The 26,305-nt window shown below is 28.4% G+C and overlaps 2 protein-coding genes across 2 annotated transcripts; both read left to right on the top strand.

The window, feature by feature from the left end:
- Nucleotides 1–53: 53 nt before the first annotated feature.
- On the top strand, nucleotides 54–1,459 carry LOC128396210 (uncharacterized). Its single transcript, XM_053356762.1, has 3 exons — nucleotides 54–223; nucleotides 297–590; nucleotides 665–1,459. Exons 2-3 carry the CDS (start codon nucleotides 551–553, stop codon nucleotides 1,411–1,413), a joined length of 789 nt encoding a protein of 262 aa, XP_053212737.1. The 5' UTR covers nucleotides 54–223; nucleotides 297–550; the 3' UTR covers nucleotides 1,414–1,459.
- A 1,612-nt stretch (nucleotides 1,460–3,071) lies between these two features.
- On the top strand, nucleotides 3,072–26,210 carry LOC128396208 (RYamide receptor-like). Its single transcript, XM_053356761.1, has 4 exons — nucleotides 3,072–4,816; nucleotides 24,748–24,848; nucleotides 25,089–25,179; nucleotides 25,478–26,210. The coding sequence occupies exons 1-4, from the start codon at nucleotides 4,007–4,009 to the stop codon at nucleotides 25,649–25,651; spliced, it is 1,176 nt and encodes a 391-aa protein (XP_053212736.1). The 5' UTR covers nucleotides 3,072–4,006; the 3' UTR covers nucleotides 25,652–26,210.
- The last annotated feature ends 95 nt before the right edge of the window (nucleotides 26,211–26,305 follow it).

Raw genomic sequence — 26,305 nt, 5'->3', positions numbered from 1 at the left:
TTCTTTCGTGGGCGGAGCTTATTTTTTGTTCTTTTCTTATTTTTTGCTCTTCAAAATGAGAACCAAATTTAATTTACTTCTAATTATTTAGCCTTTAATTGTATACAAATTTAATTGACCAACAATTATATTTTCTATTTTGTAAACTTGACCGTTATGAAGGTTGTGAAGGTATTCCTGAAAATTATCAATACAAAATGGAGACAAAATGATGATGAAAAAGGTAAGTTTTTAATTGTGTGATCTTAATATTTGATTGTAATTGATTTTGTCTAATTGTTTATTATCATTATTAGATTTGATTATGTAACTTTTGATCCTGTTAAATCAGTGGTGGAAAAGTAGATTGAAGTTTAACCATAAGCTGACAATGAAATGATTTTATTACCTGGAAACGTTTCAATAATGATAAACAATCAATGGCAACAAATCATGATTATTTCAAAAAGGGTGACAATTTATCAATTGTTTCAATAAAATGGATTGTGAATATTGTTCATATTTTAATCATTGTTAATTGGGTTGACAACAAACTGAAAAAGGAATAATAATGTTGATTCAAATTCTATCAATCGTTTGTCTTTTCTTAGGTGAGTTTTTGCTTCCAATGTAACTTTATAACTCATAGACAATCAGTTAATTACCTTCTTTTTTTTTCTATTAGCTAAAGATATTGCCTGCGATTCTGTTGAAGACATCTCTTTCCTTCAAGATGCCATCATGAAATACAGTCCAGCCTTGATTAAGGACTTAATGACCAACAGAATTGAACACACCATGGAACACATTAAGTCGGTTGGATCATCAGTCGGAATCAATCAAGATCAACGATCATTGTGTGATATAATTCATTCATCTTTGAATAATTTAGCCCAAGATATAAAGTCAATGGATAAAGATCAAGTTATTTGTATTCCTAAAGGGATCAATAATTTCCAGAAATCAATGAAATATTACATTACCCAATTCTCATTGTTGATTGAAACATTTGCAAATCAATTTGAAATGTTAAAAACACCCATTTTAACCCAATTAACGCCCGACTATTTACTGAATCATCTTAAAGCCATTGACTCATCAGCTACCAAGGAAAAAGAGCTTATTAATGCTTCACTCAAGGGATTAGCCGCTTACATTGAAGACGTTGAAATCAAGGCCAATGAAACGACATCAAGTCATTCCCAGAAAGTGTTTGCCTCCTCGATTGTCCGACAATTACGTGGTTTATCAAACCAAGTGAAAGATTTATCGAATCAAATCAATCCATCCAACCCATCCAACTACAAATCAATTTTAACCGAAATCCTCAATCAATTCAAACAATATATCGACATATTTTACAGGCAATTTTCAATGTTGGCGGAAATTGTCACTCCTGATACCGTTTCTTCCGGAGTTGAATTGAGTGTCTAACCTGAGAATGTAAAATATCAACAATCAAAGATAATTCCTTAATCAATTCATCCGATTTATTTAATTACAGACAAAGATCAAAATAACAGCCAAAATATATCAAGTAGTCAATAGTCCAGCAAAAAAAAGTTATTCATTAAGTTACACTTGGAGAAACAGAATCAAGTCATAAACCTTCCTGATGGAATCTGATAAATATCAAAGAGAGAGTAAAAAAATGAAACAAGAAAAAAAACTCTTTAAGTAAATGGAAGCAAAAAAAATCAAGTATCATGTACAAAGGATAAAAGATGTAACCAGAATAATAAGAAACAATCAAATTATTTGGTAACAATAAGTTGATCGTGAATGATCATGAAGTGATATATTATTAATCTTTGAGAAGAAAAGTAGCCAGAACTGACCAGTAATAGTAATTCTTTTTTCTCCAATCACTTTAATTCATCTTCTTGACCAACATAACTGTTTTATTGAAGAATTAAGAATCTGAAATGATTACAACTCCGAAATGAGAATAGGAAACAATATAATAAAAAAAATGAATACTTCGATTCCAATGTAATCATATTATTAGTTTGCTCGCAGCTAATAAGTTACCAGTTAATATTAATCTCGATAAACAATCAACATTATCGTTATTACATTACCATTGAATTGAATGTTACAAGAAGAGTTGACCATTGGTCACTCCAAATAAATCAACAAAATGGAAGGTGTTAATTGTCACATGTAAGATTGTACAAAGATTCACTCATTCTGGTATAATATTAGTTTAAATTAACTCCTGGTAAGTGTTCATAAAGTTGATTGTTCATGAAGCTGAACATCATCATGAAGATAATGATGAACATACTATTATTAGTTATCCTTTTATCTGATGATTTTCATGGTAACTTTTTCGTTTCCTGTTTGGTGAAAGCAATCAGAGGATTTATACATATGAAAAAATAGCGAATTGAACTGAGTAACATGAAGGCATTTCCATGAAGATGAACATGAAATGATCCAAGTGACCATCATGATTATATAAACATCATCATCATCATCATCAAGATTATTGTTTATTCTGTAGAAACAATTGCAATCGAAATCATTAAGAACATTATGGAAACCATGTTACCAATAATGTTACTTTTTCTTCATGATATTCATGATAATCTCAATTGTATTGAGTCTATTCTGTATTTAGAATTGAATTTCAACTGAATAACCATGTAAGTGAATACATATTATTATTATTACGACTAAATTGTCATTTATTGGTAGATTATTTTCTGAACAATTTACTAAATGATTGTTTAAACTGTAACTCAATCACTTGGGTGAAAATCATAACCATTAAGTTAAATTGTTGTGATACTTTAATCGATTATTAACTTGATATTTCAATTTGATTGGTCTCATTTAATCATCATTAACAATTAAAGATCAGTAGTTGAATCATGATAATCACCATTGATTGTCATTAATAATATTTTTGTTACGATTTTTCAATTTGGTTACCTTGAGATTGTTAATCACAATTAACTGATTATTTTTCCACCCCTGAAATTGATCAACTCACGATTGATTTAATTAATCTCAATGGTGAAACTATTTCCTATTAATTAGTATTAGCTTAATTGACTCTCTTGCAATGTTAATCAATTTTGATTCATTCTTAATTCTAATTTAATCAAAGTTTAATTAGACTTGAAGATTATCATTCACAAGTTTAAAACTGATTTGATCAACTATCAAATAGATTCCCATTGATTAATGATCTCTGTTGACTTTAATTAAATAAGTAGACAAAAGTTTCTTAGTTAATTAGCCTAGAAAAGGACTTTCAATCACAATTAGATTAATTTAATCATCGCTATTAGATTAACTTTAATTGTTAGAGTGTTTCATTTGTTTCAAGTCACAAAATCAATGAGCAATAACTAAATTGTCACGTTTAATTTATTAAAACGTTAATAATGATGACGATTAGTTGTAATTGTGATACAAACAAAATGATTAAAAAAAAGCAGAGAGAAAACAATTAACTGATTCATTGATTTGAGGTCAAAAATTTGGACCGAAAGTGAAACTTAATGACCAACGGTCAAGCAAATCAAACCTAATGAGAGGACTTAAGAAAACATCACAATAATCATCATCTAATGATAATAGTTACAATAACATGGAACATGGCTCATGACAGAATCTATTTCAATATAACTCAACCATTGAATTCATTGAGACTGAACTTTTTTCCCTGACGCATGAATTTCTCGTAACATTTATCATGAAAGAATAGTTCATTAAATGTTTACCATTAGACTTGAGGAGAACAGGAAAGTTTTTCATTTCTTTCACCGTTGAGATTAAATTGTCAATCAATTAGATTACAATTGGAAAAAAAAATCGAAAATGATACAAATCCAACAATTAAAATAAAGTGAATTGTTTGATTGTATCGATATACAAACGATAATAATAAACCAAATTGTTGTCAGTTCAATTGTTTACGATAATATTTCATCATGGATTTAATTTGCTGTGTGATTATAATCGTTTGATTGATTGTGACAGTTTAAATTGTTGGTGTCAAATCATCGTCCACATTATGGATAAGACCAGATTCATTTCTGATTCATCGTCATCATCTTCATCCGTTTCGACGGTTAAAAATACTTCCACTTCCGTTCTAGCTTCATCGCCGACATCACTTCCCTCTGAGGAAATCGATGAATCTGGAATTTATCAAATTCCACCTTTATTAATTATCTTTCTAACGGTAATGTATCTACTTGTATCACTTTCTGCAATCATTGGTAATTCAATGGTTCTTTGGATTGTAATCAATTCCAAGCGAATGAGAAACGTAACCAACTTTTTCATCGCCAATTTGGCCGTTGCCGATCTGGTCATTGCTTCCCTTGTAGTACCCTTCCAATTCCAGGCCGCTTTACTTCAACGTTGGGTATTACCCATTTTCATGTGCTCTCTTTGCCCAACTGCACAAGTGATCTCCGTTAATGTGTCCATATTTACCTTAGTCGCCATCTCACTTGACCGTCATCATGCAGTAACCCGACCATTGGCCACCCGAATGTACAAGAAAAGTGCCTTATACATAATCGCCTTCATCTGGTTAATATCATTCTTACTCGCAGCTCCAAACGCTATCAACTGGGAGGTTCGTTACCTTTGGTCACATCAAACGTCTAATTATACCGAACCTTTTTGCGACATTTACAATCTACCACGGGACTTTTGGCGACTTTATAACCACTTCCTAGTGGCCCTACAATATTTTATTCCGCTTTTCATAATCTCTTTTGCTTATATTCACATGGCGGTTATTTTAAGTAAAGTCGACGCAACAACCGCTAAGCGAAACGACTACACGAGAGCCCTTCAGAATAAAAGAAGAGTAAGTTATCCTTATTCTCAACAGAATTTAAATATTATTAATAGATACAAGAAATAATCGAAAGTTAACCAACATCCATTAACCCTCGATCTAAATCTAATATCCTTTTGTTTATAAGGTGAAAATATATTGAGAAGATTAAGAAAATTTTATATTAAATAATATGATCATAAGAAATTGTGAATTTTAAATAATCTCAAGTGATTCAAATTATTCTAAGCAAGTTATCCAACTGAATTTATCTTGAACTATTCAGAGACGAGACTGAGTATCAATGAAAAGATTTCATGATAATCGCTGATTTGAATTTTAAACACTCATTGAGTTTACATGATAAATGATTTTATTAACAATCAAACTGCTTTAATATTTGATTGTCTGACCCAAGATAATATCATTTGATTTTCAACAGAGAGACAGAAACTGTTGAGCAAATTGAAATGAAATTTAAATCCCAGAATTGAGGAAATAGTAAACATTGAATAATAGTATTAAAAACCAAGCAAACAATTTAGATAATAAGTTATAGTTATCAGATAAAAAGGGTGATTGAAACGTCAACTTAAAACAGAATTAGATTCAAATTGTGATCTTTTAGTTATTTATCAATGTTCATCATTTAATAGACATCATTTGGTGAATATAATAATACTTTTTCCCTGTCCACTTTAATCATACTCAGAACTATGAATGAACAATCAAACAGATTACTTTGAATAAATGGAGAGACTAATAAATAAACAAGATTTATATTTTTCTCGAGCTTTCAACAATCATGAAAACTCATATACAACAATAACCTCTCAACAGAAACACACATTGATACATTATTAGATTACTCATTATCAGAATTGATGATAATATTTCACCGATGAAACGTTTTGCCAGCAAAGAAAATGGCAGCTCAAAAGATGCTCATCTAATTCATTATCACCGGATCATTATCATAATCACCATGATTACGATGACCAATCCTTGAAAAACCATTATCACTTGTCCAGTTAACTTATAGTTTATCTGATTAACAAACATTTCCCTCTCATCGCCATCATAATAATCATAATCATCACCATTATTATCTAAGTGATAATATCTCAACATCATCTGAGTTTCTTTTTTTACTAAGGTAATATTATCTTTTATCAAACTATTAGCATCGTACTATGATGATGAACATCATCATCATCATCATTAATATCATTCAAAATAAAAGTATGATGAATCATCAATGAATGAATATCATGATTATCATGAGGGTAAAAATGAATGAATGAGTGAAAAGAAAAATATTAATAATATTAGCATATAAATACATGGGAGAATTTTAATATAATGTGATATCTTATTCAGAATCTTTATCATCTTCTTATTGGTTTATCATCATTGAAACTTTTTCCTTTTCAAGAACAACAGACCAATCATTCACCAGGAATTATTATTCCTATTCAATGTTATCTTCATGACTACTAAAGATATTTGATAAAAAAAACTGAATGATAATCAATTATTTTCATTAGATTTTCTTTGCAATTCATTCACAAATAAATTCTTATATTTCTACCATATGAATATCATGGATGAGAATCAGGAAAGGATAAAGATATTAGATGAATAACTTGGGTGGGTAAAAGTTATTTTCATGTGATTACGATAACAGCATATTATCATTATGAGTACAATTGTTATCGACAGATAATCATAATGATAATTGACCATTATTAGCATCAAGGGTCAAATTTATTCTCATAGGTAAGTTCAAGAATCTATGGGAACATAATCTCAAGTTTAATCATCATGTCCACAGGTAACATCGAAATTGGTTGTCCATCCATTGGTCATCTTTCATTTAATGGCATCATTTTAAAACAAATGACAGAACATGATCACCATCATGTCCAAAGAAAGAGAAAATAATAATTTTTTTTTCATTTTCTCTCATGATATCGGTCAGTTTTACTTTTTTAATAAGTCTACTCAAATTTCAAGAATTCAGTTTATATTAATATTATAACTCATGAAAATTTGTCCACATGTTAAGATCATATAACTTTTCATGGATCATTGAAATTACACTTTCCCTGGATATCATAGAGTAGTGACCAAGGATGACCAATGTGAGACCTTTAAAAGTTCAAAGATTATATTATACAGTGAGAACTTCATTTTCATGGGTTCATAAAGATAATGGTGTTCAATCAAATACATCATGATGATCATGAAGATTGTGATGTTGAACTTTTAAAAAAAGCGGAAGGAATGAAAATTTCCGAATGTCTCATGAATTCTGAGAAGTTCAAGACTATCTAATATTCAGTTTGCATGATAACTATCATAAAGATAATGTAAATTTTGAACATTTTGAACATTTTATCATCTTGCTGATTGTTAATCTGCTGATTTCTGATCAAACTTTATGGATACAATGAACCACCATTTAAATTATCAACAATGTTTCAGCAACAAAAAAATCTGCCACTGTAAACATGTTTACGATTTTCCTGAATTCATCATATCAGATTATTGAAATTCATGAACAGAAATAACCATGATAATTTCAATAGATAATGAGATATTATTATGTATTAGAATTCTGTTTTGTAATAATCATCATCACAATCAATTGGTTGGAAGTTATTTTTTGTTATTGTTTGAAGAAAAAAAAATAATCCATTGATTCATAAATCAACTAGTCGAGTGGAAATGATTCATATCCCATGAGAAATCAGAATTTTCTATAATTTCATCATGATCATCATGTTTCTCCTCTTAGATTTGACTTGAGAAATCTTTTGTTTTCCTAAATTAAGATACAAATGAAATCGACTGTTAAAGCCAACAAATTGTACACTCAATGTTCAAGGGATTTTTATATTTGTATTTCAATTAGACACTGGGATGAGTTTATCTCGTGTTAATTGTCAGCAATTAACATGACAATTTACATGATAATTTAGTTGCCTGTTTATTGCTTGGAAAGCATCGTCAGCATATAACATTTATCTTTACTCTTACTTATATCACCTTCATTTGTACGATAATGATGATAATCTTTCTCACTTTTTCACTCACTCATTATCTTTCATTATCTTTGTTATCATCTATTTCTCATTAAACCAGGAAAGTTCAGTTCTCTACTCAATAGAGGCTTTTGTCTTTGTCAGCTTCTTGATATTATCTCTCAAAGGAGGATCATCATCATCATTGGTATCATGATGGCTTTCTGATATCAGAATCATGTCTTTTATCTTGAGATAATAATGTCACCATTTTTTTTCTTCTTCTTTACTTCCGTAATCAATTTATCCTCTGAATTTCCCCTGAAATATGTTATTCAATATAAGTGTTCTAATTGAATTTCCATGGGTAAAGTTATGACCTGAAAGGAATCAGAAGATCACAACTTGATAAGGAAACAAATAGAAACAATTAAAAGGTGAAGATCTCAAGAGTAATTGAAACATGGTGAAGTTCAGGATATTATTATTCCGATTTTCTTCTGATTCATTGATTCTTTTGAATGACAAAAGTCAAAATTTCCGGGAGGTTCCATTTTATTTTCAATATCATGCTGAATAATTCACCATTTTTATACATGGATTATGACTCAATTTCAGCATCTTTATCTTTTTACATGATGATTGAACTTTTTCCCCCTTTGAAATTGAAGATTCAAAATTCAGTTGTACCTTTTATGGTCACGAACAGGAAGCTTTTTAAATATCTTGAGTTCAAGGTAATCATTTTTTCCAAGATGAGGAAATGCTCACAAGTTAACACCACAAAAGTTCATGGAAGTTTGTGGAAAATATTTTTCGATTTCATGATGAGAAAACAAGAAAAGTCTCATATTTCAATGAGTTGCACTTGAAATGATATCCATGATTATATCATGAAACAAGAACAAGATAGTTAATCACCTTTGAGCTTTCAAAAAAGTCTCAAGATTTTCCCGAATTCATTTCAACAGTCAGTTAATAACAATAATAAAATTTAATTACATGAACCATGAAGGTGATTATGATAATTGAGTCCAGGGAAAGAAATGAAACTGAATCATAAACCATTGGTAATATCGATAATGTTATTCAAATGTTGGTCTACTCAGAAAAAAATATCCCCTCAGGCAGTTTTTAAGTGCAACATGTTCATTATCATTTCCGTTATTGGTAAGGTGCAAATTTGATCAATAGAATAAAATTTTCATGATAATGTATCACGGGAATATGATATTATATTGATATTTGGTCTAAAAATGATCAACAATTAAAGTAAATATAGTCCATTAATCATTATCGATTCCATGAAATTGCTGAATAATTTGCTGGATAAAAAATGCTTTTTATCATTAATATTTTCACAATTTCTTTTCACTTATTCAAAATAATAATGTTCACATGTTCATAATAAGGTGATATTTTCATGGTAACAACTTTTCATTTCATCGTATCCGAATCATGAACAATTTCATGGAAGGTTTTTTTTCCCTCTTCCATCATGAAACTGATCAACTTTCAATTTCCTCTTTTTCCCTTCATCGGTAAATTGTTAATATTAAATTGATTTTCTACCTTGAAGTTAATTGTTACACTTGGTCGATTAATTTGTTTCCTTGGTTGATGATCATTCATTGACCCGCGTTAATTGTTGTTGTTACTATTTGATGGTTCAGTTGATTTAATTCATCACTTTAAGATCATTAGATTCAATTGGACCTTTTTGATTAATAATCGTTCAACTTAATCAACTAGAAATCAACAACAATTTATCCCAATCAATCAAATTGTCTCTTAAATTTTAACTCAATTTATGTTGATCACCAATTAGATTAAATTGTTGGAATCAGAAATTTAAATTATTTCAACTTTTTCTTATGTAAATTGTTCACTAATTTTATTTCATTAGTTTTTGTTTGATTGTTACAATTAAATTAATCTTCTTTTGCAACATAATCATGTCTTGAGGAACAATTTATTCAATTGTAATAAATTATCATTTCCAGAATAACATTCAAAAGGTAATATATGAAAGAGAAATCAATTCAATTGAATTAAATTGTTACAACAATTTAGTCTAAATGTTTAATGTAATTTTCTTGCTAATTAAAAATCACAATTGACAATAAAATCAAACAAAGTTAATTAGATAATCAAAGTTTAAATTGTTTCAGAATCTTTTTTTTTTGTATTAGTTAATTAAATTAATCATTTTCAAACTTGATTGTAACTTTTTTTATCTCTTTTTAATTATCATGATAATTAATCTAATTATGTACAAAAATAAATGATAAGATTAAAATTGTTTCTATTAAAAACAATCACTTGTAATTAAATTTGATTAGAATTAATTTCTAATTAAGCTCAAGATTAAATTATCTTCATCATCTAATCCAATAGATTTTTTTGTTCATCGTAACGATTATGAGTTAATTGTGTTTATCGATTCAATCAACTGTAACAATTAAAAATCACAACAATCAAGTGTACAATTAAATCAAGTTAATTAACAACAGTCTGGACATTGGTCAATATCAAATTATAATCTCATTTACAATCAATGATAATTAAATTAAAATCTAATCACGTTTTCAGTTTTTTTTGCTCATCGTTGTAAATTGTTTATTGATTTTGATCAATTCAATCAAACACTAATTGATTAAATTAAAAACAATCAATTAACTTAAGTAACTTGATTTAATCAATTATGAACTAATCTTGACCAGAGTAATTGGTTAACCAATTGAATGAATTTTTTTCTCATTCTCATGAAAAATGAAAGTACCATGAAAATGGATGAGGAAATTGTTGAGAATAAAAAATTGGAACAATTCAGTGGGTGGATTTTTGTTTCATTCTTATGTCTCAACAATAAAAGGAAAACAATTGAAATTACTCATAAAAATGGCGAAATTAATATTCAGAATAAAAGAAAAGAAAAATAAAACTCATCATGAAATAGTTTCTTTTTCACCTCTGAAATTCATCTATTCATATGAACTTTTCAAAATTGCATGAGAAAAACAGTTTTTACATAGTATTTACAATTTAAGTATCGACGATAAAATTTCCATTGATATAATTTACATTTCCGTTCCAAGTATCTCATGATTATTATCAATCCTGTCAAGACAAAATTTCCAATTCCAAACACTGAGTATTCAGTAGCTAAAAATGGAAAAGTGGAGCAAAAAATTGATAACTTTTTTATCCCTTTTTCTATGATGAAATAATTATACCTATGATTAACTAGAGTTATAATCTAATTTAAATTTCTCATTAAATCACAAGTTGGACGATAATTAATCTCAACTTTGCTTGTAAACTCATTAATCTTTCAACAATTTTAATTAGAAAAGTAAATTATAATTGGAAGGGATTTTTTCTTCTCCGAGATTTTGACCTAAGAAGTAGGAAAAGAATCAGTGATCAATTCAGAGATTCTGAGAGTCGATCAAAGTTAATGATGATTAAATTAAATTGGGAGAAGAAAAAAAATTACGGTTTCATTAATTTGATAGAAATTCTGAATATCTTTCATGGTTGATTATTACTGATTACTGATCACTGATCACTGAATCAATGGATTAACATTTGGTAATTAACCTTCTCAATTTATTGAAAGTTGAATTTCCATGAAAAACCATGAAGGGAGGTTACTGGTCACCATGAATGAAAATGATCGAACCAGAATAACGAGCTTAACATGATTATCTCTGATGAGAAAGTATTATTAGTGAAAGGTCATCAAGAAGATTATCTTTTTCTTTCAAGTAATTCAGGGTATTCATGATAATGATACTCTAATGATGATGATGGTGATGATAGACAAAAGCTCAACCAAGACATATGAGATAATAAATCAGAATATAGTTACTCAATTATCAACATCAATTTCAGGGTAAAATCAACATGAAACTGAGTTGGACAAAAAAATATTCTGTTATCCTGAATATTATTTAATCTTCCTGAAAGCGTCACCATTTTATTTCAATAAAATATCAAAAGAATGATAAAAATTTAATTTACAGCCTCAATGATTGTCTACTTCTTTTGATTGCTAATTATTATGTATAAGTTAATATGAAACAATTTAATATCTTGTTAGATTTATGGCTTAAGTGATCAAGAGTTTTAAATGCTGATTAATTTAAATTAACAAGAATTAATGACAGAACAATATGTCGAAAGGAATCATTTTTCATATTCTATCTCTTTTCATTCTCTTCCTTTATCATGAAGAAATGAATTATTTTATCATTTTTATCTTCCATGATAAAGATGATGATCAAGGAATGGAAATGAGATGATTATTTATTTTGCTCAAATGAATTTTAATTGGCTCTTGAGGCAACATGAGAACTTGGAATATGATAAAGATGAAGTAAAATCTAAGATGATGATGAGAATGTGAGGGAGAAAGAAAGAAAGTAAGAAAGAAGAGAAAGAGAGACAGAGAGAGAGAGAGAGAGAGAGAGAGAGAGAGAGAGAGAGAGAGAGAGAGAGAGAGTGAGAGTCACCTTCCATTTGATTACTTTGTACAAGAATAAGCAGATTAATTTGAAAGGAAGCAGTTTTTACCTTTACATCAGTGTTTCCCAACGATGGTTTCATTTACATTATCGTTAGTACAAAGAGAAATTCAATAAAATTTATGAATACCCTCGGTGGGTATTTGTGATATATATAGCTAAGAATATCACCTTCTCATCTTTTTACATCTTCAGTACCAAAAGTAAAAAATTTTATTCTTTAGAAGGAAAAAAGTTCTAAAGATAACTTTCTCTCTCTCTCTCTCTCTCTCCATCATCATCTCTATTGTTGTCACATTATTATTATATTAATATTTTTCTGACAATTTATTATGATTACAACCATTATCGTTATTAAATTAATGCTGATATTGTTATATCATTAGTATTGTAATCATGATAACTTTTGCCAATTGAATTACATTTTAGCCTGTTGACTATGAAGCTATTTTCAATAAAACTGTTTACTTTCATGGGGATGAACATGATAAAGATGAAGATGAGTCTTGGATGAAGATTTAATGTTCACTTGAGGAAATGAATTATATTCAATTTCCTGTTAATCATTTTCAGATCGGATCAGATCAACTGTAAACTCATTCTTCTCATCCACATCAAATTAACTGACCAATAGCCTAAAGGGATAAAGATCAAATCCTCACAATGCTGATTTCTTTTTCGTATCTATTATTTTTCATCCTTATCTTCATCATCATTCACTATTCTGAGGCTTAACTCATCTTAGATGCTTTCATATCCTACTGACCATCACTCCCAGATGATCAGATGATTATAACAATACCAACCAAGAAGATGATGATAATATTGCTAAATTATTTGGTCCATTGATCTAATTTTACCCTGAATTAGTTTCTGATTTGTAATCAGATTTAATTTATCTCTGGTAGCATGTTTCAAATGTTACATTTTCACCTTAATCATGATTAGTGTTGATTTAGTTCAGCTATTTGATTACCTTTAGGAAAACAGTAACAAAGCTGATTTAAATTAATGATATTATTGTTTGTCTACATTTTCAGGGAAAAATTTAATTAGACTGAATAATTAGATTTGATTGTTTGGTATTAGCTGTCAATTTAATCAGTTTTTTTCTCCCTTCCTAACAATTAACTTTTCCGTTACAATCGGAAACTCAGAGATGATGTTAAATGTTTCATGTTTATCATTCTGTCTATTTGTGTGTTGAGCTAATCAACCGTTGATTATTGGGTAATCAATTATTCATTAATCATGTTCAGTGTTATGATCAGTCAAATGTTTCTATCATTTCCTTTCGTGTCTTCATCTTTTTCACATTTTAGATGAAGATCATATTCAACATCGACTTTCATTTCGATAGCAAAAAAGATCTAAACTTTTAATTTCGAGTGTGAACTAATTAAGCTCAAGTCTGAAGCGCAACAATAGTCTTGTCTAATTTCAATTAACTTTCATCAACAATCAAGGTGGAAATCTAAGAATGAGAGAGAGAGAGAGAGAGAGAAGAGAAACGGAAATGAGGAAAAGATGATGATTGACATGATGTGACGGAAGAGAGGAGATGAAGAAGCGAAAACTTTGATCTGAGAGAAAATGAAATAGTTTTTATTTCCTCAATCAAATTTCAATACTATTCTTTCAATCAATGACCAAGAAACTCAATTCACTCAAGTTTCAATGAAGGGCCTCAGGTCAATCGATTATCTTTCCATCAATATGATATATCGAACGATTTTCATGATAATTATTGGCAAAGTGAAGAAAATAAAATCGATATAATAACAATTACATCAACTTTTAAACTTCCTGAACTTTTATTGTAACTTATGTTCAGTCGATATATTGAAATTTTGCTGAGAAAAAATATCAACTTTTGATAACTTTTGATAGATTGTTGACTTTTTCTAACGATCATTATTATTTGATTCTCGACACCAATTCTAATAACATGTCCCACTGATTTTGGAAAAGTTCTGAGCTAAATGTTTACATGATATACATCATCTAATTAAAATAGTTAATTTGCCAACAATCAACAGCGAAAGGCATAACTTTGAATAACCTGATTAAATTGTAATATTATTTACTATAAAGATTTACTGTTATTATGATAATCAGTCATGAAGCATGATAAATATTCACAGTTTCATCTGAATATGAACTTTAAATTGTTATCATATGATAATACTAGTTAATAATAAGTTGCGATTAACTTTAGATTACAAGTTAATCATATAGCTAATCAAAAATGACACAAAAATTAGATTAATTGTATTATTTCATCACAATTTGCTGGTTTCTACTCCTGTAATCATTTGACTTTTAATTGTTAACTTGTACATGGAGCTTTCCACTAATTAGCTCAGGGTGTCATGATGATTCTCACTCATGGGCAACTAACATTAATCAACTGTTGATTAACATGAGACGAGAAAAAAAACTGATAGATAATTAAATGTTAATCATCTTATTATTATCAAGGTGAAATCTTTTTCTCCGCTTAGGGAATTTTTTTATTCACGGTGAAAGTGAAAATTCAAAATTTTATCACTCAAATTTTCATGAAAGCTTAGCATGGATTTTGTTTATTCCATCATGATATAATAGATACTAACATACCCTTTGAATAGATTTCATGATAACAATTATGAAGATAAAACAAATCCCTGTAGGAGTTACAGCAAACGATAGAGTAAATATTTTCTCTTACAAATAATATTACAATGTTCATGTTTATTTCATCATCGTCATGATGAAGAGTAAAATTATTTTCCAAATTGTTTTCATACTCAAGAAAATTTCATGGTATTTGCTATCTGTTCATCTTTGTTAGTATTATCTATTTCAGACAATTGATCGATAGAATTATAGAATTTGGTTTGCTCTCTCTGTCTCTTTCTATTCAGGAATCATGAATAAACATGATTAATCTTTTTCCATCTCTTCTTCTTTTAATCCAAACTGTCAATCATTTGAAATTCATCAAATTTACTGAGAAGTTCATGGATGTGACCTTGATAATGGCGATTCAATGACAGTCTATTGTCTCATTAATCTAATTGTCGAACCAAACTGACGAGATATATGTTTAAGTCGATTATGTGTTTACATTCAAGTTCCTAGATCATAGACAATGATGACTTGGGTCAGGGGAAGAAAATTTCAACCTGATATTTTCATTCTGAGGCTACAGAACTTTGTTGGTTCACTTTTTAAATGGTCTCAATATCGTTTTCAAGCATTTACTCTTAGTAATTTAATAAATTGTGAAAAAAGTTTAGATAACCATTGGAAAAAACAGTTTAGAACTAAATCGAAATCGAAATTTTTTGAAGAACAAAATCTTCGAGCCTTACCTTTTGTCCAATCTTAATGATATTAACTTGAGTATGATACATAAGTGAACACAATAGACAATCTTTGGTGAAAAAAAATTGACCATTCAGATCACATGGGAGCTCGATAAAGGAAACTGATATAATTTTTTTGATGCCAGAACTTTTGGTTATTCAGTTAATGAGCAATTCTTTTATCACCAATGATCATTGTTTCAACATTTTCCAATATAAATTTCACTCCCTGATAGTTATTGATGATGAAATAAAAGTGGAAATAAAATCCAATCCATTTTTCTTCCAATTATTTGTTCATCATTATCGCCATGGTAATGAAGAAAACTGATCGACACGAAAAAAGTATAAAATCGTCTTCGAATCAATCGAAAGTCTTAACAAATATTTTTTATATTTCTCTTACAAATCTTATGAGCAAACGAAAGTCTCCCTTGTAAATAAATAGGAAATAAAGAGTCACAGTCATGGTGATTTCAGAACTTTCTATGAGGACTTTTCATCGCTATCGTAATAATTTCAAAGTTATTATTCAAATTTTCAAACCAAAGAGAATTTCAAATATTAAATCATTCATCAGAACCACGAATTCACCTTTGATTTATTTACGATTAAAAGTTTTCTCGATCAACATTAATGATTAGAATTAGTTGACTAACTGATTAATTCACCAATTATCAACATTAATCTGATAACAATTGACAGAATAATCAATGATAGAAATCGTCAGCCTAATGATCAACAATAGAAAATGAATTCTCTCATTCCCAATTCGATTAGAACTTTTTTTCTCTTCCTTTTCTCTGTTTATAAAAGGAAATATTAGCATTTTGTAAGATGAATTGTTTGTGTGCAGTCTGGAATTAAATTGGAACAATTTAATCAGAATTCTGATATGATTAATATATTATCAAGGTCCAAATAAAGTCACATAGATATTAATAATTTCCGTCAACCCGGAAGCCATTTTTTTTGTTTATCTGTGATAAATTTTCTCGCTCATTTCTTTCTGTAAACTTCCTGTTTGAATTTACCCAACATTTAATTATAATTTTAATAATCAGAATAAAATTAGTGTAAACAATTAATTATTAATTCGTTAATTAATGTTTACACAATTAGCGAGCTGGGAATTCAGGGTTGTACTAATTGTAACTCGTAATTATTATCATTACGATGTAAATACTTTTTGATTGTTGATGAAAAAATAGTTAACACAAATTACATGATAGTTTATTTAACCTGATGACCTTAATCATTTTAGATTTAATTTAGTTTACCTACGTGAGTAAATAAACAATTAAGATTAAAATTGTAATTATAAAATCATATTATTATAATTGAAAGTGATTAGAAACAATTAGCTTTATTTAATCGCAATCCAAAGTCACATGAAATTAATAACTTTCAATGAATTTCTTTTAATAACAAAATTTCAAAAGATTAATCAACACAATTAACCATAACAATTAGCCAACGATCATAAGCAATCAAAGCCATTGATTATCATGAGCAGAGTTTCCAGTTAACCAAATTAACCGAGCAAAAACTTTGCTTTTAATTTTGTTATGGTTAACAATCAACTCTCTTCATTAGTTAACAGTTAATAATGAATGACGAGAAAATGCCCCCAAGGTATTTGGCTACAGTTCTAAAATAATAATAATACAATCGAAGGTTTTTATCAAAGTTATCTATTGTTAATCGAAGCAGGGAAACTCAATGGACAAAAATCTCATCCTAATTACAAAGAAGAGGTTTTTTCTCTGGACAATGAAAGGGTTTGGTTGGATTTCTTTTCTTTAAAATCTGATTGACCACCTAAACTAGACGAGCAACCAACTGACCACTATTAAGATGTTGTATTGTTGTGTTGTTAACATTTTATATTAACCTGAACTATTGGATAATAATAGGAAATGATGAGTTGATGAAAACTAGGAAGAAGATAAGAAGTAAAATTGGAAAAATTTCCATTAAAAGTCATTTGGAACTATTTTTGTCATTAGGTTGTTGAGAAAGGTAGAAATGACCAGTGGTCAATGTTATTTAGATATCGAGATGGGGTTAAAGTGGACACACTTGACTGGATTCGAATGGATTTGATCATACTTTTTAACATTCTATTGAAATAAAATGACGAGGACGTAAAAGGAATAGGATTTTTATCAGTTTAGGAGAAAAGAGAAAAAAACTTTTTCAAACTTTTCATTTTCTTTACTAAACTTTCGATGCTAATGATAATTCTGGTGATGAATAATGTTCATCATGATGATCTTAATGTAGATGGTGATGATGATCATCATTAGGTTGTAATAATTTAAAGTCGTTAAAGCTTCATGTAGATTTATGAATATGATCGCTTACACATTTAGCATTCATGATAAATGAACTTTTTTTTTGCTGAATCTATTCAAGTTCATCTACATGATGATGATTAACTTTATTGGATTGATAAAAGTTTCTGAAAACAATCAAAGAAAATCAAAAACCATTATCAGGTTCAGATTGAGATTTTAAAGCTTAAATGATTCGAGTTGAAGTTGATGATATATTGAACTTTTTTCTCGAACAATTTGAATCAAATTTTGCTTGGAGATTGAAACTTCCCTGTTATTATTTATCAAGAATCGGATAGATTTGTATCATGTTACTACTTGTAATCAATTACCTTGGAAATAGATCTAGACACAAATGATTTAGAATGAGTTACCATGAGTTATTGTTGATTTTTTTCATGTTCTATTGGAATTTTTTCTTTCAGTCATTCAGAACTTGAATATAACAAAGAATGAAAATTGTTAACAAGACAAGGAAATGATGGTTCAATTGTCACACTCAGGGAAGAGAAAAAAATTACACAGGTATTATCATCGAGAATCCCTGGATATTATCATCTTGTCGTTTTCCATGTAACCAAGGTGTTTTTTGATTCTTCTCAGTTTCTATTTTCAGAACTTGGAACGAAATCTTTCCTTGTTTCTTTTAGAATATTTTTTAAAGTGAAAGCAAATATTAAAATCGTTTCAAGTCTCAGTGATAGGAATGAATTTCTTTCCATGGATAAACCTTTTTTTTACCACCACGATCATGGTTAGAATTGAGTGTCTACTTCACCATAAGAACCCATTAAGTTATATTCATAACAAAATCTCTGAATTTTCTTGGTGAAAAATAAGATTCTCATGTAAGGGCAATGATAAAGTTCAATATTAACTTTTATCTTCACCATTATTTTACATGTATTAGAATATCTGAAATGTTATTGAACTGATTGGAATATTAATCACGATTGGTTATTTACTATGCTAATAATCAGGGTGGATTACATGATAACAAGGTCAATATCAAAGTCTGAATCAGAAATTGAATTACTAAAGGTTCATATTGTTCATATATTCATACATTAATATTATATATGCTTCATATCATTATGATAAAGTTTTCATCATGATTTTTTCCTGAATTTCATATAATCAACATGAACCAAGTGAATACAAATAAACATGTTATTGTCATTGAGTAACATTGTTTGCATCATGTTTTAATTTTTGTTTTCTTTTCATCATGAAAATCAAGTGCCATCAGATAGTGACGATAATATTTACTCATTCAATAAATATTATAATGCTAATTGAATGGTTAAGTATTTACCTCGATCCGATAAGTTCTGATCATGATACAAAAGAGACTGAAAGTTCAAGAGAAAAAACTTAATTTTCTTTTCAAATTCTTCAGATTAAATGTTCAGAGCTACAGGGAGGCTGAATTGTCATGATATCAACTCAGGGAATTGGATTATATGAAAGAGAAACAACTTTTGTTTACTTTTCTCTGAATATATTGTAAGTAGAGGTAAAAAAGTTCCGAAATCAGAATTTTCAAGATTATTATTATTATTCATTAAGTCACGTAAATATATTTTCCCAGAACTTTTTCTCGAATAACCAAATCGTTTGATCACAGTTTAATCTTCCATGTACATTGTATTTTTTCATGAAATTCATGATAATCTACCTGAAGCTTGACATCCATAGCAAGTTATTGTTTCTGCTCATCATCATCATCATAATAATTACAAAGTTATTTTGCCTCAAGAAATTGTCAGAATGAAACAATTGAATCTTTTTCTGTCTCCAAAACTTTTCATGTCACAAAATTGAATTCATCCAACATGAATGGTTACAATTTTTGTTCAGAATTTCATTCCAAGTAACTAATATTAAATACTTTCATCCAAACCTGGGTTGAGTTCAAAAGGACAATTATAATCTAATTCATATTAGAAGATTATCCTTTTAGTTATAAAAATAATCTTTCTATCACTAATCAAATTAAAGATTTAATTTGATAACAGTTAATAAAACATGAGAACGAAAGTTTCATTTTCTTTTTTTTTAAGAGAAAAATATTAACGTTACTTTCATCGTACTTTCGATAAAGATACAATCAATTTACTCTCGAACAATAATTAACCAAACTAATCAATTAACTTTCAACATGCAAGTCGATTAATTTCTGATAATCAATCATCTATGAATACAATTCTATTAATAATACTAGCGTAATATAATAATAGTAGCATTCAAAGAATTCAAAAAAAATTAAAAAAGTTAAAAAAAGTTTTTCGCTTGAAAATTTTATCCTCATGAAGAATCAATTATTCATGGAAACTAATTTGCTCGTTTTTTTAGAATTATAATTTTTATATCTCGACATCGAACCCAAGTTGATATTTTATTAATTAGTTCACCAAGAATCAGTTGCTTTTCCCAGGAAAGATTAACCCAAATTATCAATAGTTAATTATTCAGAATCTCTAATTTCATGTTGAGGATTTAATTTAATTTTTTTCTGTTTTTTGTTTGAAACTTGGTAAAAATGTTCACCAAACAAGATCGCATTTATCATGGATTTTATCCTGATTAAAGGTGAGATATTTTTAGAACAATTTTCTACTTCCAAGAGTTGAATATTCTGATTCTTATTCCGATGGAAGCCTATGCTGATATCATGTTCATCCATGAGTGCCTGAACTAAACAGATTTGTTAAATTTCACCTTCTTATCCGAGTTCAAGTCTTCTTTGAGTAGAAAAAAGCAAAATCTCAGAGATCTTGGAATTTTCTTTTTAAAAGTGAGAAGTTCTGAACAAAGTAACTCACTTTTTCTCATTGTTATCATGGACATTTGCTTTATCCTCAGTAATGGATTGTCAACACGGTAAAATAAATTCCAAATAACAATTCATCCTTTGATTTATTTTGGAAAAAAATTGCAACAATCATTTCCATTTTGATTAAGGATCAACAGAAGATACATTTAATTCATTAAAAAGGTGATCTATCAACTTTATCATGGAATCTTATCAAGGATTTCATGACAAATATTATATTAGTTATTTTCTTTTATCCAAGTTTATTTGCTTTACTTGTGTGTCCAAAGAAGCTCTTAGTCTTCGGCTGTATATTAATAGCAGATAATTTCCTCTTAATTTTGCTGGACGGGTTAAGGGTCATTTAGAGGCCATTTTAAGGTCCTTGGCTTGAAGATCACGATGATGAGAAAAAAATCAGAGCCAAAGTTTATCATTTTCCTTCAACTTATTGTGAGGACTAATGTGAACCCATGCGAGTTCAACATATCCATCATTTTGATCAATTCGGATTGATATTCATCAAATATCAGAATCTAAGTTAGAAAATCATTTGAAAAGAATCTATGGAAAATATGATATTATATTAATATACATTGATAATAATGTATTTATCAATACACTTTAAGACTCATGATGATGTTTATATCATGCATGATTCAGAAACCATGATGATAAAGATGATTTATATATTATCATGAGTATAAGTAACATATTCAAGTTTCATCTTTTTCTATCAATTTTGAGCTGAGAGGAGGGGGAGAAAAGTTCTGAATAAATACCGTGAATGATTCTGATGATAGCTTTCAGGGTAAACAGAATGAGACATCATTATGAAAATGAATTTTGTCTTTTTGCTTCTTTCTTCTCTTTTCATGATGACAAGTCTCATGAAGATATAAACAAGAGAGAGAGAGAGAGAGAGAGAGAGAGAGAGAAAATAATATTATGTACATGAATTTCTTGTGAAACTTTTCATTTCTTTAGTTCAATCCGTTGTTTTTCATGGTAAACTGATACTGTGGTGATATTGATGAAATTGTCGACCAATCAAACTGAAATCTTCAATTATAATCAACAATTGAAATGGTTTCATCATCTTATTTTTGTTTCCAACAGAAAAAAGTTGATAAAGTAAACACAATAGCTGAGGCGATGAAAGATTCTAACATCATCAAGTCTCATGGTAACTCAATCTGGTGATATTATTTCACCTCACAACTAATACATTATTAATAATAATGTTTATCTTTCCATTAGAATAAGACTAAAGGTAAAAGATAACATAATCGTCCTGAAGGTCAGAATCTCAATTAGAGGGGAAAAAATGATTTACACCTGAATTTTGAGCCTTTGTTGTAGCTAAGAAAAAAGTATCAGAAGAAAACAAAATTTTTCTATTACTTTTATTTTCATTCTGTTCTTTATTTCCTTGGTAACATTTATAAATAGTTAGAAAGTTCTGTTTATTTATTCACCTTCTATTCAGTTCAGTGTTTTCGTGTAATGTTAGAAATAAATTTCTCGCTTTTGGGTAAATTATTGGCTTTCAGAATTTATTTTATTCTCAAGTTGCAAGTCTCAGTTACCTGTAAATGTACAAACAGTTATTTGTACATTTTACTCGTTCTCGTGGTGTTATTGTTACTTAAGAATAAGATTTAGTGAGCAATCAAAAGTAAAGGTTAAAAATTCCATGGCAAATTTCACCGATATAAAAATAGCTGCTGAGTGTTTGGAGCTTAGCAGAATTATAAAAGAGTAGTGATTGATTTGCAATTCAAATGTCAAACTTATTTCTGTAAATCAATTGATCGTTTATAGCTTGTTGATTGCAATCGATACTTTACTTAAGTTATTATGGTATAAGTAATAAATGGACATGTTTTCAATTGCTAATTGGAAGGTTTTTTTTGTTGATCTCATGCTGACAGAATATTCAAAATATTAGCCATGAGTTAGGGTGGAAATTTATGAAATTCTGAGATAAATAGTTGATAAGGTTGATTAGATTGGTTAAAGAAACCAAGAGTCTGAATGATTTTCACTTGACTCGTTTCAATGTCAGATTAGCATTTTTTCATCAGCATAATTTTGACGATATTGAGTAATATCAAATAAATTCATGATCTATCTTGATAGTCAACATATTCTTAAGCATTCTTATCCTCTTGAGTTCTATGAATGCATCATTTTTCCTCTCTCTCTCTTCTTCTTCTTCTTCTTCTTCTTCTTCTCTCTTTATTCCTTCCTTTCGTAGTTTTCATCAATAAGATCTTAGTTATCTCGTTTTACTGTTATCATCTAAACAGAAAATAAACCAATCGAAGAGAGAATCTCAAATTCACGATCTAATATTTTCTCATTTTTGTAAAAAAATGAAAATTTTGAATGAAAAAAATTTAGAATCACAAGCAAGTTCGAAATAAGAACAAATTAAGTTCAAAGTTTTTTTTGAACGTTCATTTCCATTCAGAAATTTTCTTTACTCTCTCTCTCTGAGATAAAAATTATTATGATAATAACCATAATAATTTAGCAATAGAATACCTGAGAATCAGTAAGCCCCCAAAAGGAAAAAGAGGTAAGGTAAAAGAACAACTCGAAAAAGAAAAGAAAAAAAAAGTTCTGATCAAATTGAGACGATAGAAAAAAATAATCGAATGAATTTTAAAAATAAACAATCAAAACAAAATAAATATTTAAATATTGAAATTGAAAATTACATCATGATGATCGAAAATAGTAACAATTCAATTAGTCATTAATACAATTGTAAGAGGATTAAATAATCATCTGATTAACAAGCGAATTAGCTTTGATTGTTATTTTTTTTCTCCTAAAAAGAGAAACAATTTACAAAAGAAAAAAGCAAAGTAAGAAACTTTTTAGTTAATTGTTGGTTTGGTTGAGAAACTTGAGACAAATTATGAATTGTTACAATTAAAATAGATTAATTTAGTTAATTAACTGATGAACAATTTACTTTCACTTTTATTTAATAACAAGAATCAACTGAGTCACAATAATTACAAGAGATAACAAGTTAAATCTGGAAAGATAATTAACAATCTGAGTGGAAATACAATTAACATAAATTAAGACTCAGAAATTTCATCTATCGCCAAGATTCAGGTGATCAGGAATCATGATTATCTCTTACCATTGTAAGTACATATAAATTAAGATCATTGTTATGGTAATAATAATAAAAATCTCGGAATTTTGTTTCACTCGGTTCGTTGATTCTAATCATGATAATAATTCATATTTCATGAATATGATCAGAACTGATGGAGGGAACAAAAATACTACTGATTAAGTTCATTGATACGAATAGAACTTTTTTTTATCGAATTGTTATTCGTTCTCCTTTTCGGCTTTTTCTCTTTCCTCCCCTGAACAGAATTAAAATGAGAATTGAAGAAAATTATTGTTCCATGTTAAATGAATCTTGAAGTTATTATTACTATCATTGTCTCAGAACTTTTTTATCATCCAAATCTTCATTTCGAATGATATTTTCATTGTCATTGTTTCCCATTAACCTTTCGTTTCATTTATCATTTGATTTTCATTCAGAGAATCAGGTTAATCATCACTAATCCCTAATATCAGTAATGATTAAAATGTCTGAATAATTAATAGTCCAAAATTAATCAGACTCCGAGATTAAATCGTGTTGATAATTAATTTCAATCATTCTGATGGTGATGAAAAATTACAATTTTCTCAAATCAATCAAATCATATCTTCAATTTGATCAGTTAATTGTTTCAAATAAAGGTTGTACCTTATATTTAAATTGAATGATTAACGATGTTGGTAAACTTGATTACTAAAAAGCTAATGATTTGCTAATTGTTAAACACTAATTGTAATTTTCTTATTCCTCTAATTAGGTGATTAAAATGCTGTTCATTGTGGTTGCACTTTTTGCAATTTGCTGGTTACCATTTCAATTGTATAATATCCTTCAAGAAATTTATCCATCCATAAATACGTAAGTTAATAATTAACTAATTGTAACAATTTAGGGATGATAAATTGCTAGAATCTCATATATTCCAATGGATTAACTGTTAATTGTGTTCAAAATTCATGAGAGTTAATGATGATTACTATTGTTTTTTTTATTCGGATAAAAAAAAGGACAATTATTATCACTCTTATCGTTGAAATAATCAGTGTTTCTCCTCATTAATTATCAACAATTAACTTTATTATCGCAATTTAAATACAGATATAAATATATTAACCTGATCTGGTTTGGTTGCCATTGGCTCTCAATGTCCAATTCTTGTTACAATCCCTTCATATACGCAATTTATGGGGTAAGTGTTAATTACTTTTAATTGTTAATCAATGTGATAATTTAATAGTAGAGTTTTAATTAGCATAGGATAATAATTTTGGATAATTAGTGTGAAAGAAAAAAAATTAGTAAAACAATTTAAAAAAAGGAAATCGTTTTAAAAGAATTGAAAAAAATGATAATCTTTCAAGTTTGAATCATAATTAAGTTTTAAATTGTTTCTAATTGTAACAATTTGCATTTTTCAATGAATTAAAATATGCAAATGATTTTGCTAATTGTTTTGTTTTCTCTTTGTTAATTGTTGCTAATTGTAGGAAAGATTCAAAGCTGAATTCGTGGCGAGGTTCAGAATTTGTCGGGTTCTTCGTAAATGTATGGTGGTCAATGATAAATCGACGAACGGACTGACCTACAGTTTTACCGGTCGCAAATTTGCCGATACAAGTATCTATCGAAAATCAATTGGATCGAGTGCTGTTGCTGAATAATCAACTGTTAATTGTGTTAATTAACAAATTGTTCATCTGCGACTAAAGTTACCTGATGATTTGCGGTTACAATGGTAATCACAATCAATGAGAAAATGAATTGAAACTCATTTTCTCCAAAGGTATTTCATTGAAAATCAATTTAAATTAATTTGATAGATTATATTTTCTAAATCAATTGTGATCTAATTTCACAATTTGTCAACAATTTAAAGCACACAAACAACAATCATTTTTAGCTTATTCTTTTACCCTCCAATCTAAATCAGCCTCGTTTTAATTACAACTTGTAATTATCTTTGATGATTTTAAAAATGATTAACTCATTTTTTGTTTCTCCTTTGATTAAATTGTACCGTTAATTTACTCGAGAATCATGTTGATTAGATGATTTCAAATGAACTCACAAATTCACTGTAAATACTGTTAATTAACCATCTAATTGTAATTAAATCTGTGATTTTAACATCACTTCAAGTTCCTAACGAGAAGCAAAAAACTCATTTCAAATGAACTTTTTTTGTTTCTTTCTAATAAAACAAAACTAATCAAAACTTAATTGTGACGATTGATTGAATTTCGTTAAAAACTTTTACTCAACAATAGAATTGAAAACAATAATACCAATCGAAAGGTGACCTTTCGTAGTTTGAA

The sequence above is a fragment of the Panonychus citri genome, unplaced genomic scaffold (assembly GCF_014898815.1).
Source record: "Panonychus citri isolate SS breed McGregor unplaced genomic scaffold, ASM1489881v1 Contig00143, whole genome shotgun sequence".
Classification (NCBI taxonomy): Eukaryota; Metazoa; Arthropoda; class Arachnida; order Trombidiformes; family Tetranychidae; genus Panonychus; species Panonychus citri.
This window is presented reverse-complemented; position numbering and strand designations above follow the sequence as displayed.

What these genes read in the sequence shown, in the direction of transcription:
- LOC128396210 (XM_053356762.1), top strand. Translation starts at nt 551, where the DNA reads ATGTTGATTCAAATTCTATCAATCGTTTGTCTTTTCTTAG. An exon ending in AATCGTTTGTCTTTTCTTAG is followed by an intron (nt 591 to 664) that starts GTGAGTTTTTGC and finishes TTTTTCTATTAG; the next exon opens with CTAAAGATATTGCCTGCGAT.
- LOC128396208 (XM_053356761.1), top strand. Translation starts at nt 4,007, where the DNA reads ATGGATAAGACCAGATTCATTTCTGATTCATCGTCATCATCTTCATCC. An exon ending in ATTTATCCATCCATAAATAC is followed by an intron (nt 24,849 to 25,088) that starts GTAAGTTAATAA and finishes ATTTAAATACAG; the next exon opens with ATATAAATATATTAACCTGA. An exon ending in TCATATACGCAATTTATGGG is followed by an intron (nt 25,180 to 25,477) that starts GTAAGTGTTAAT and finishes TGCTAATTGTAG; the next exon opens with GAAAGATTCAAAGCTGAATT.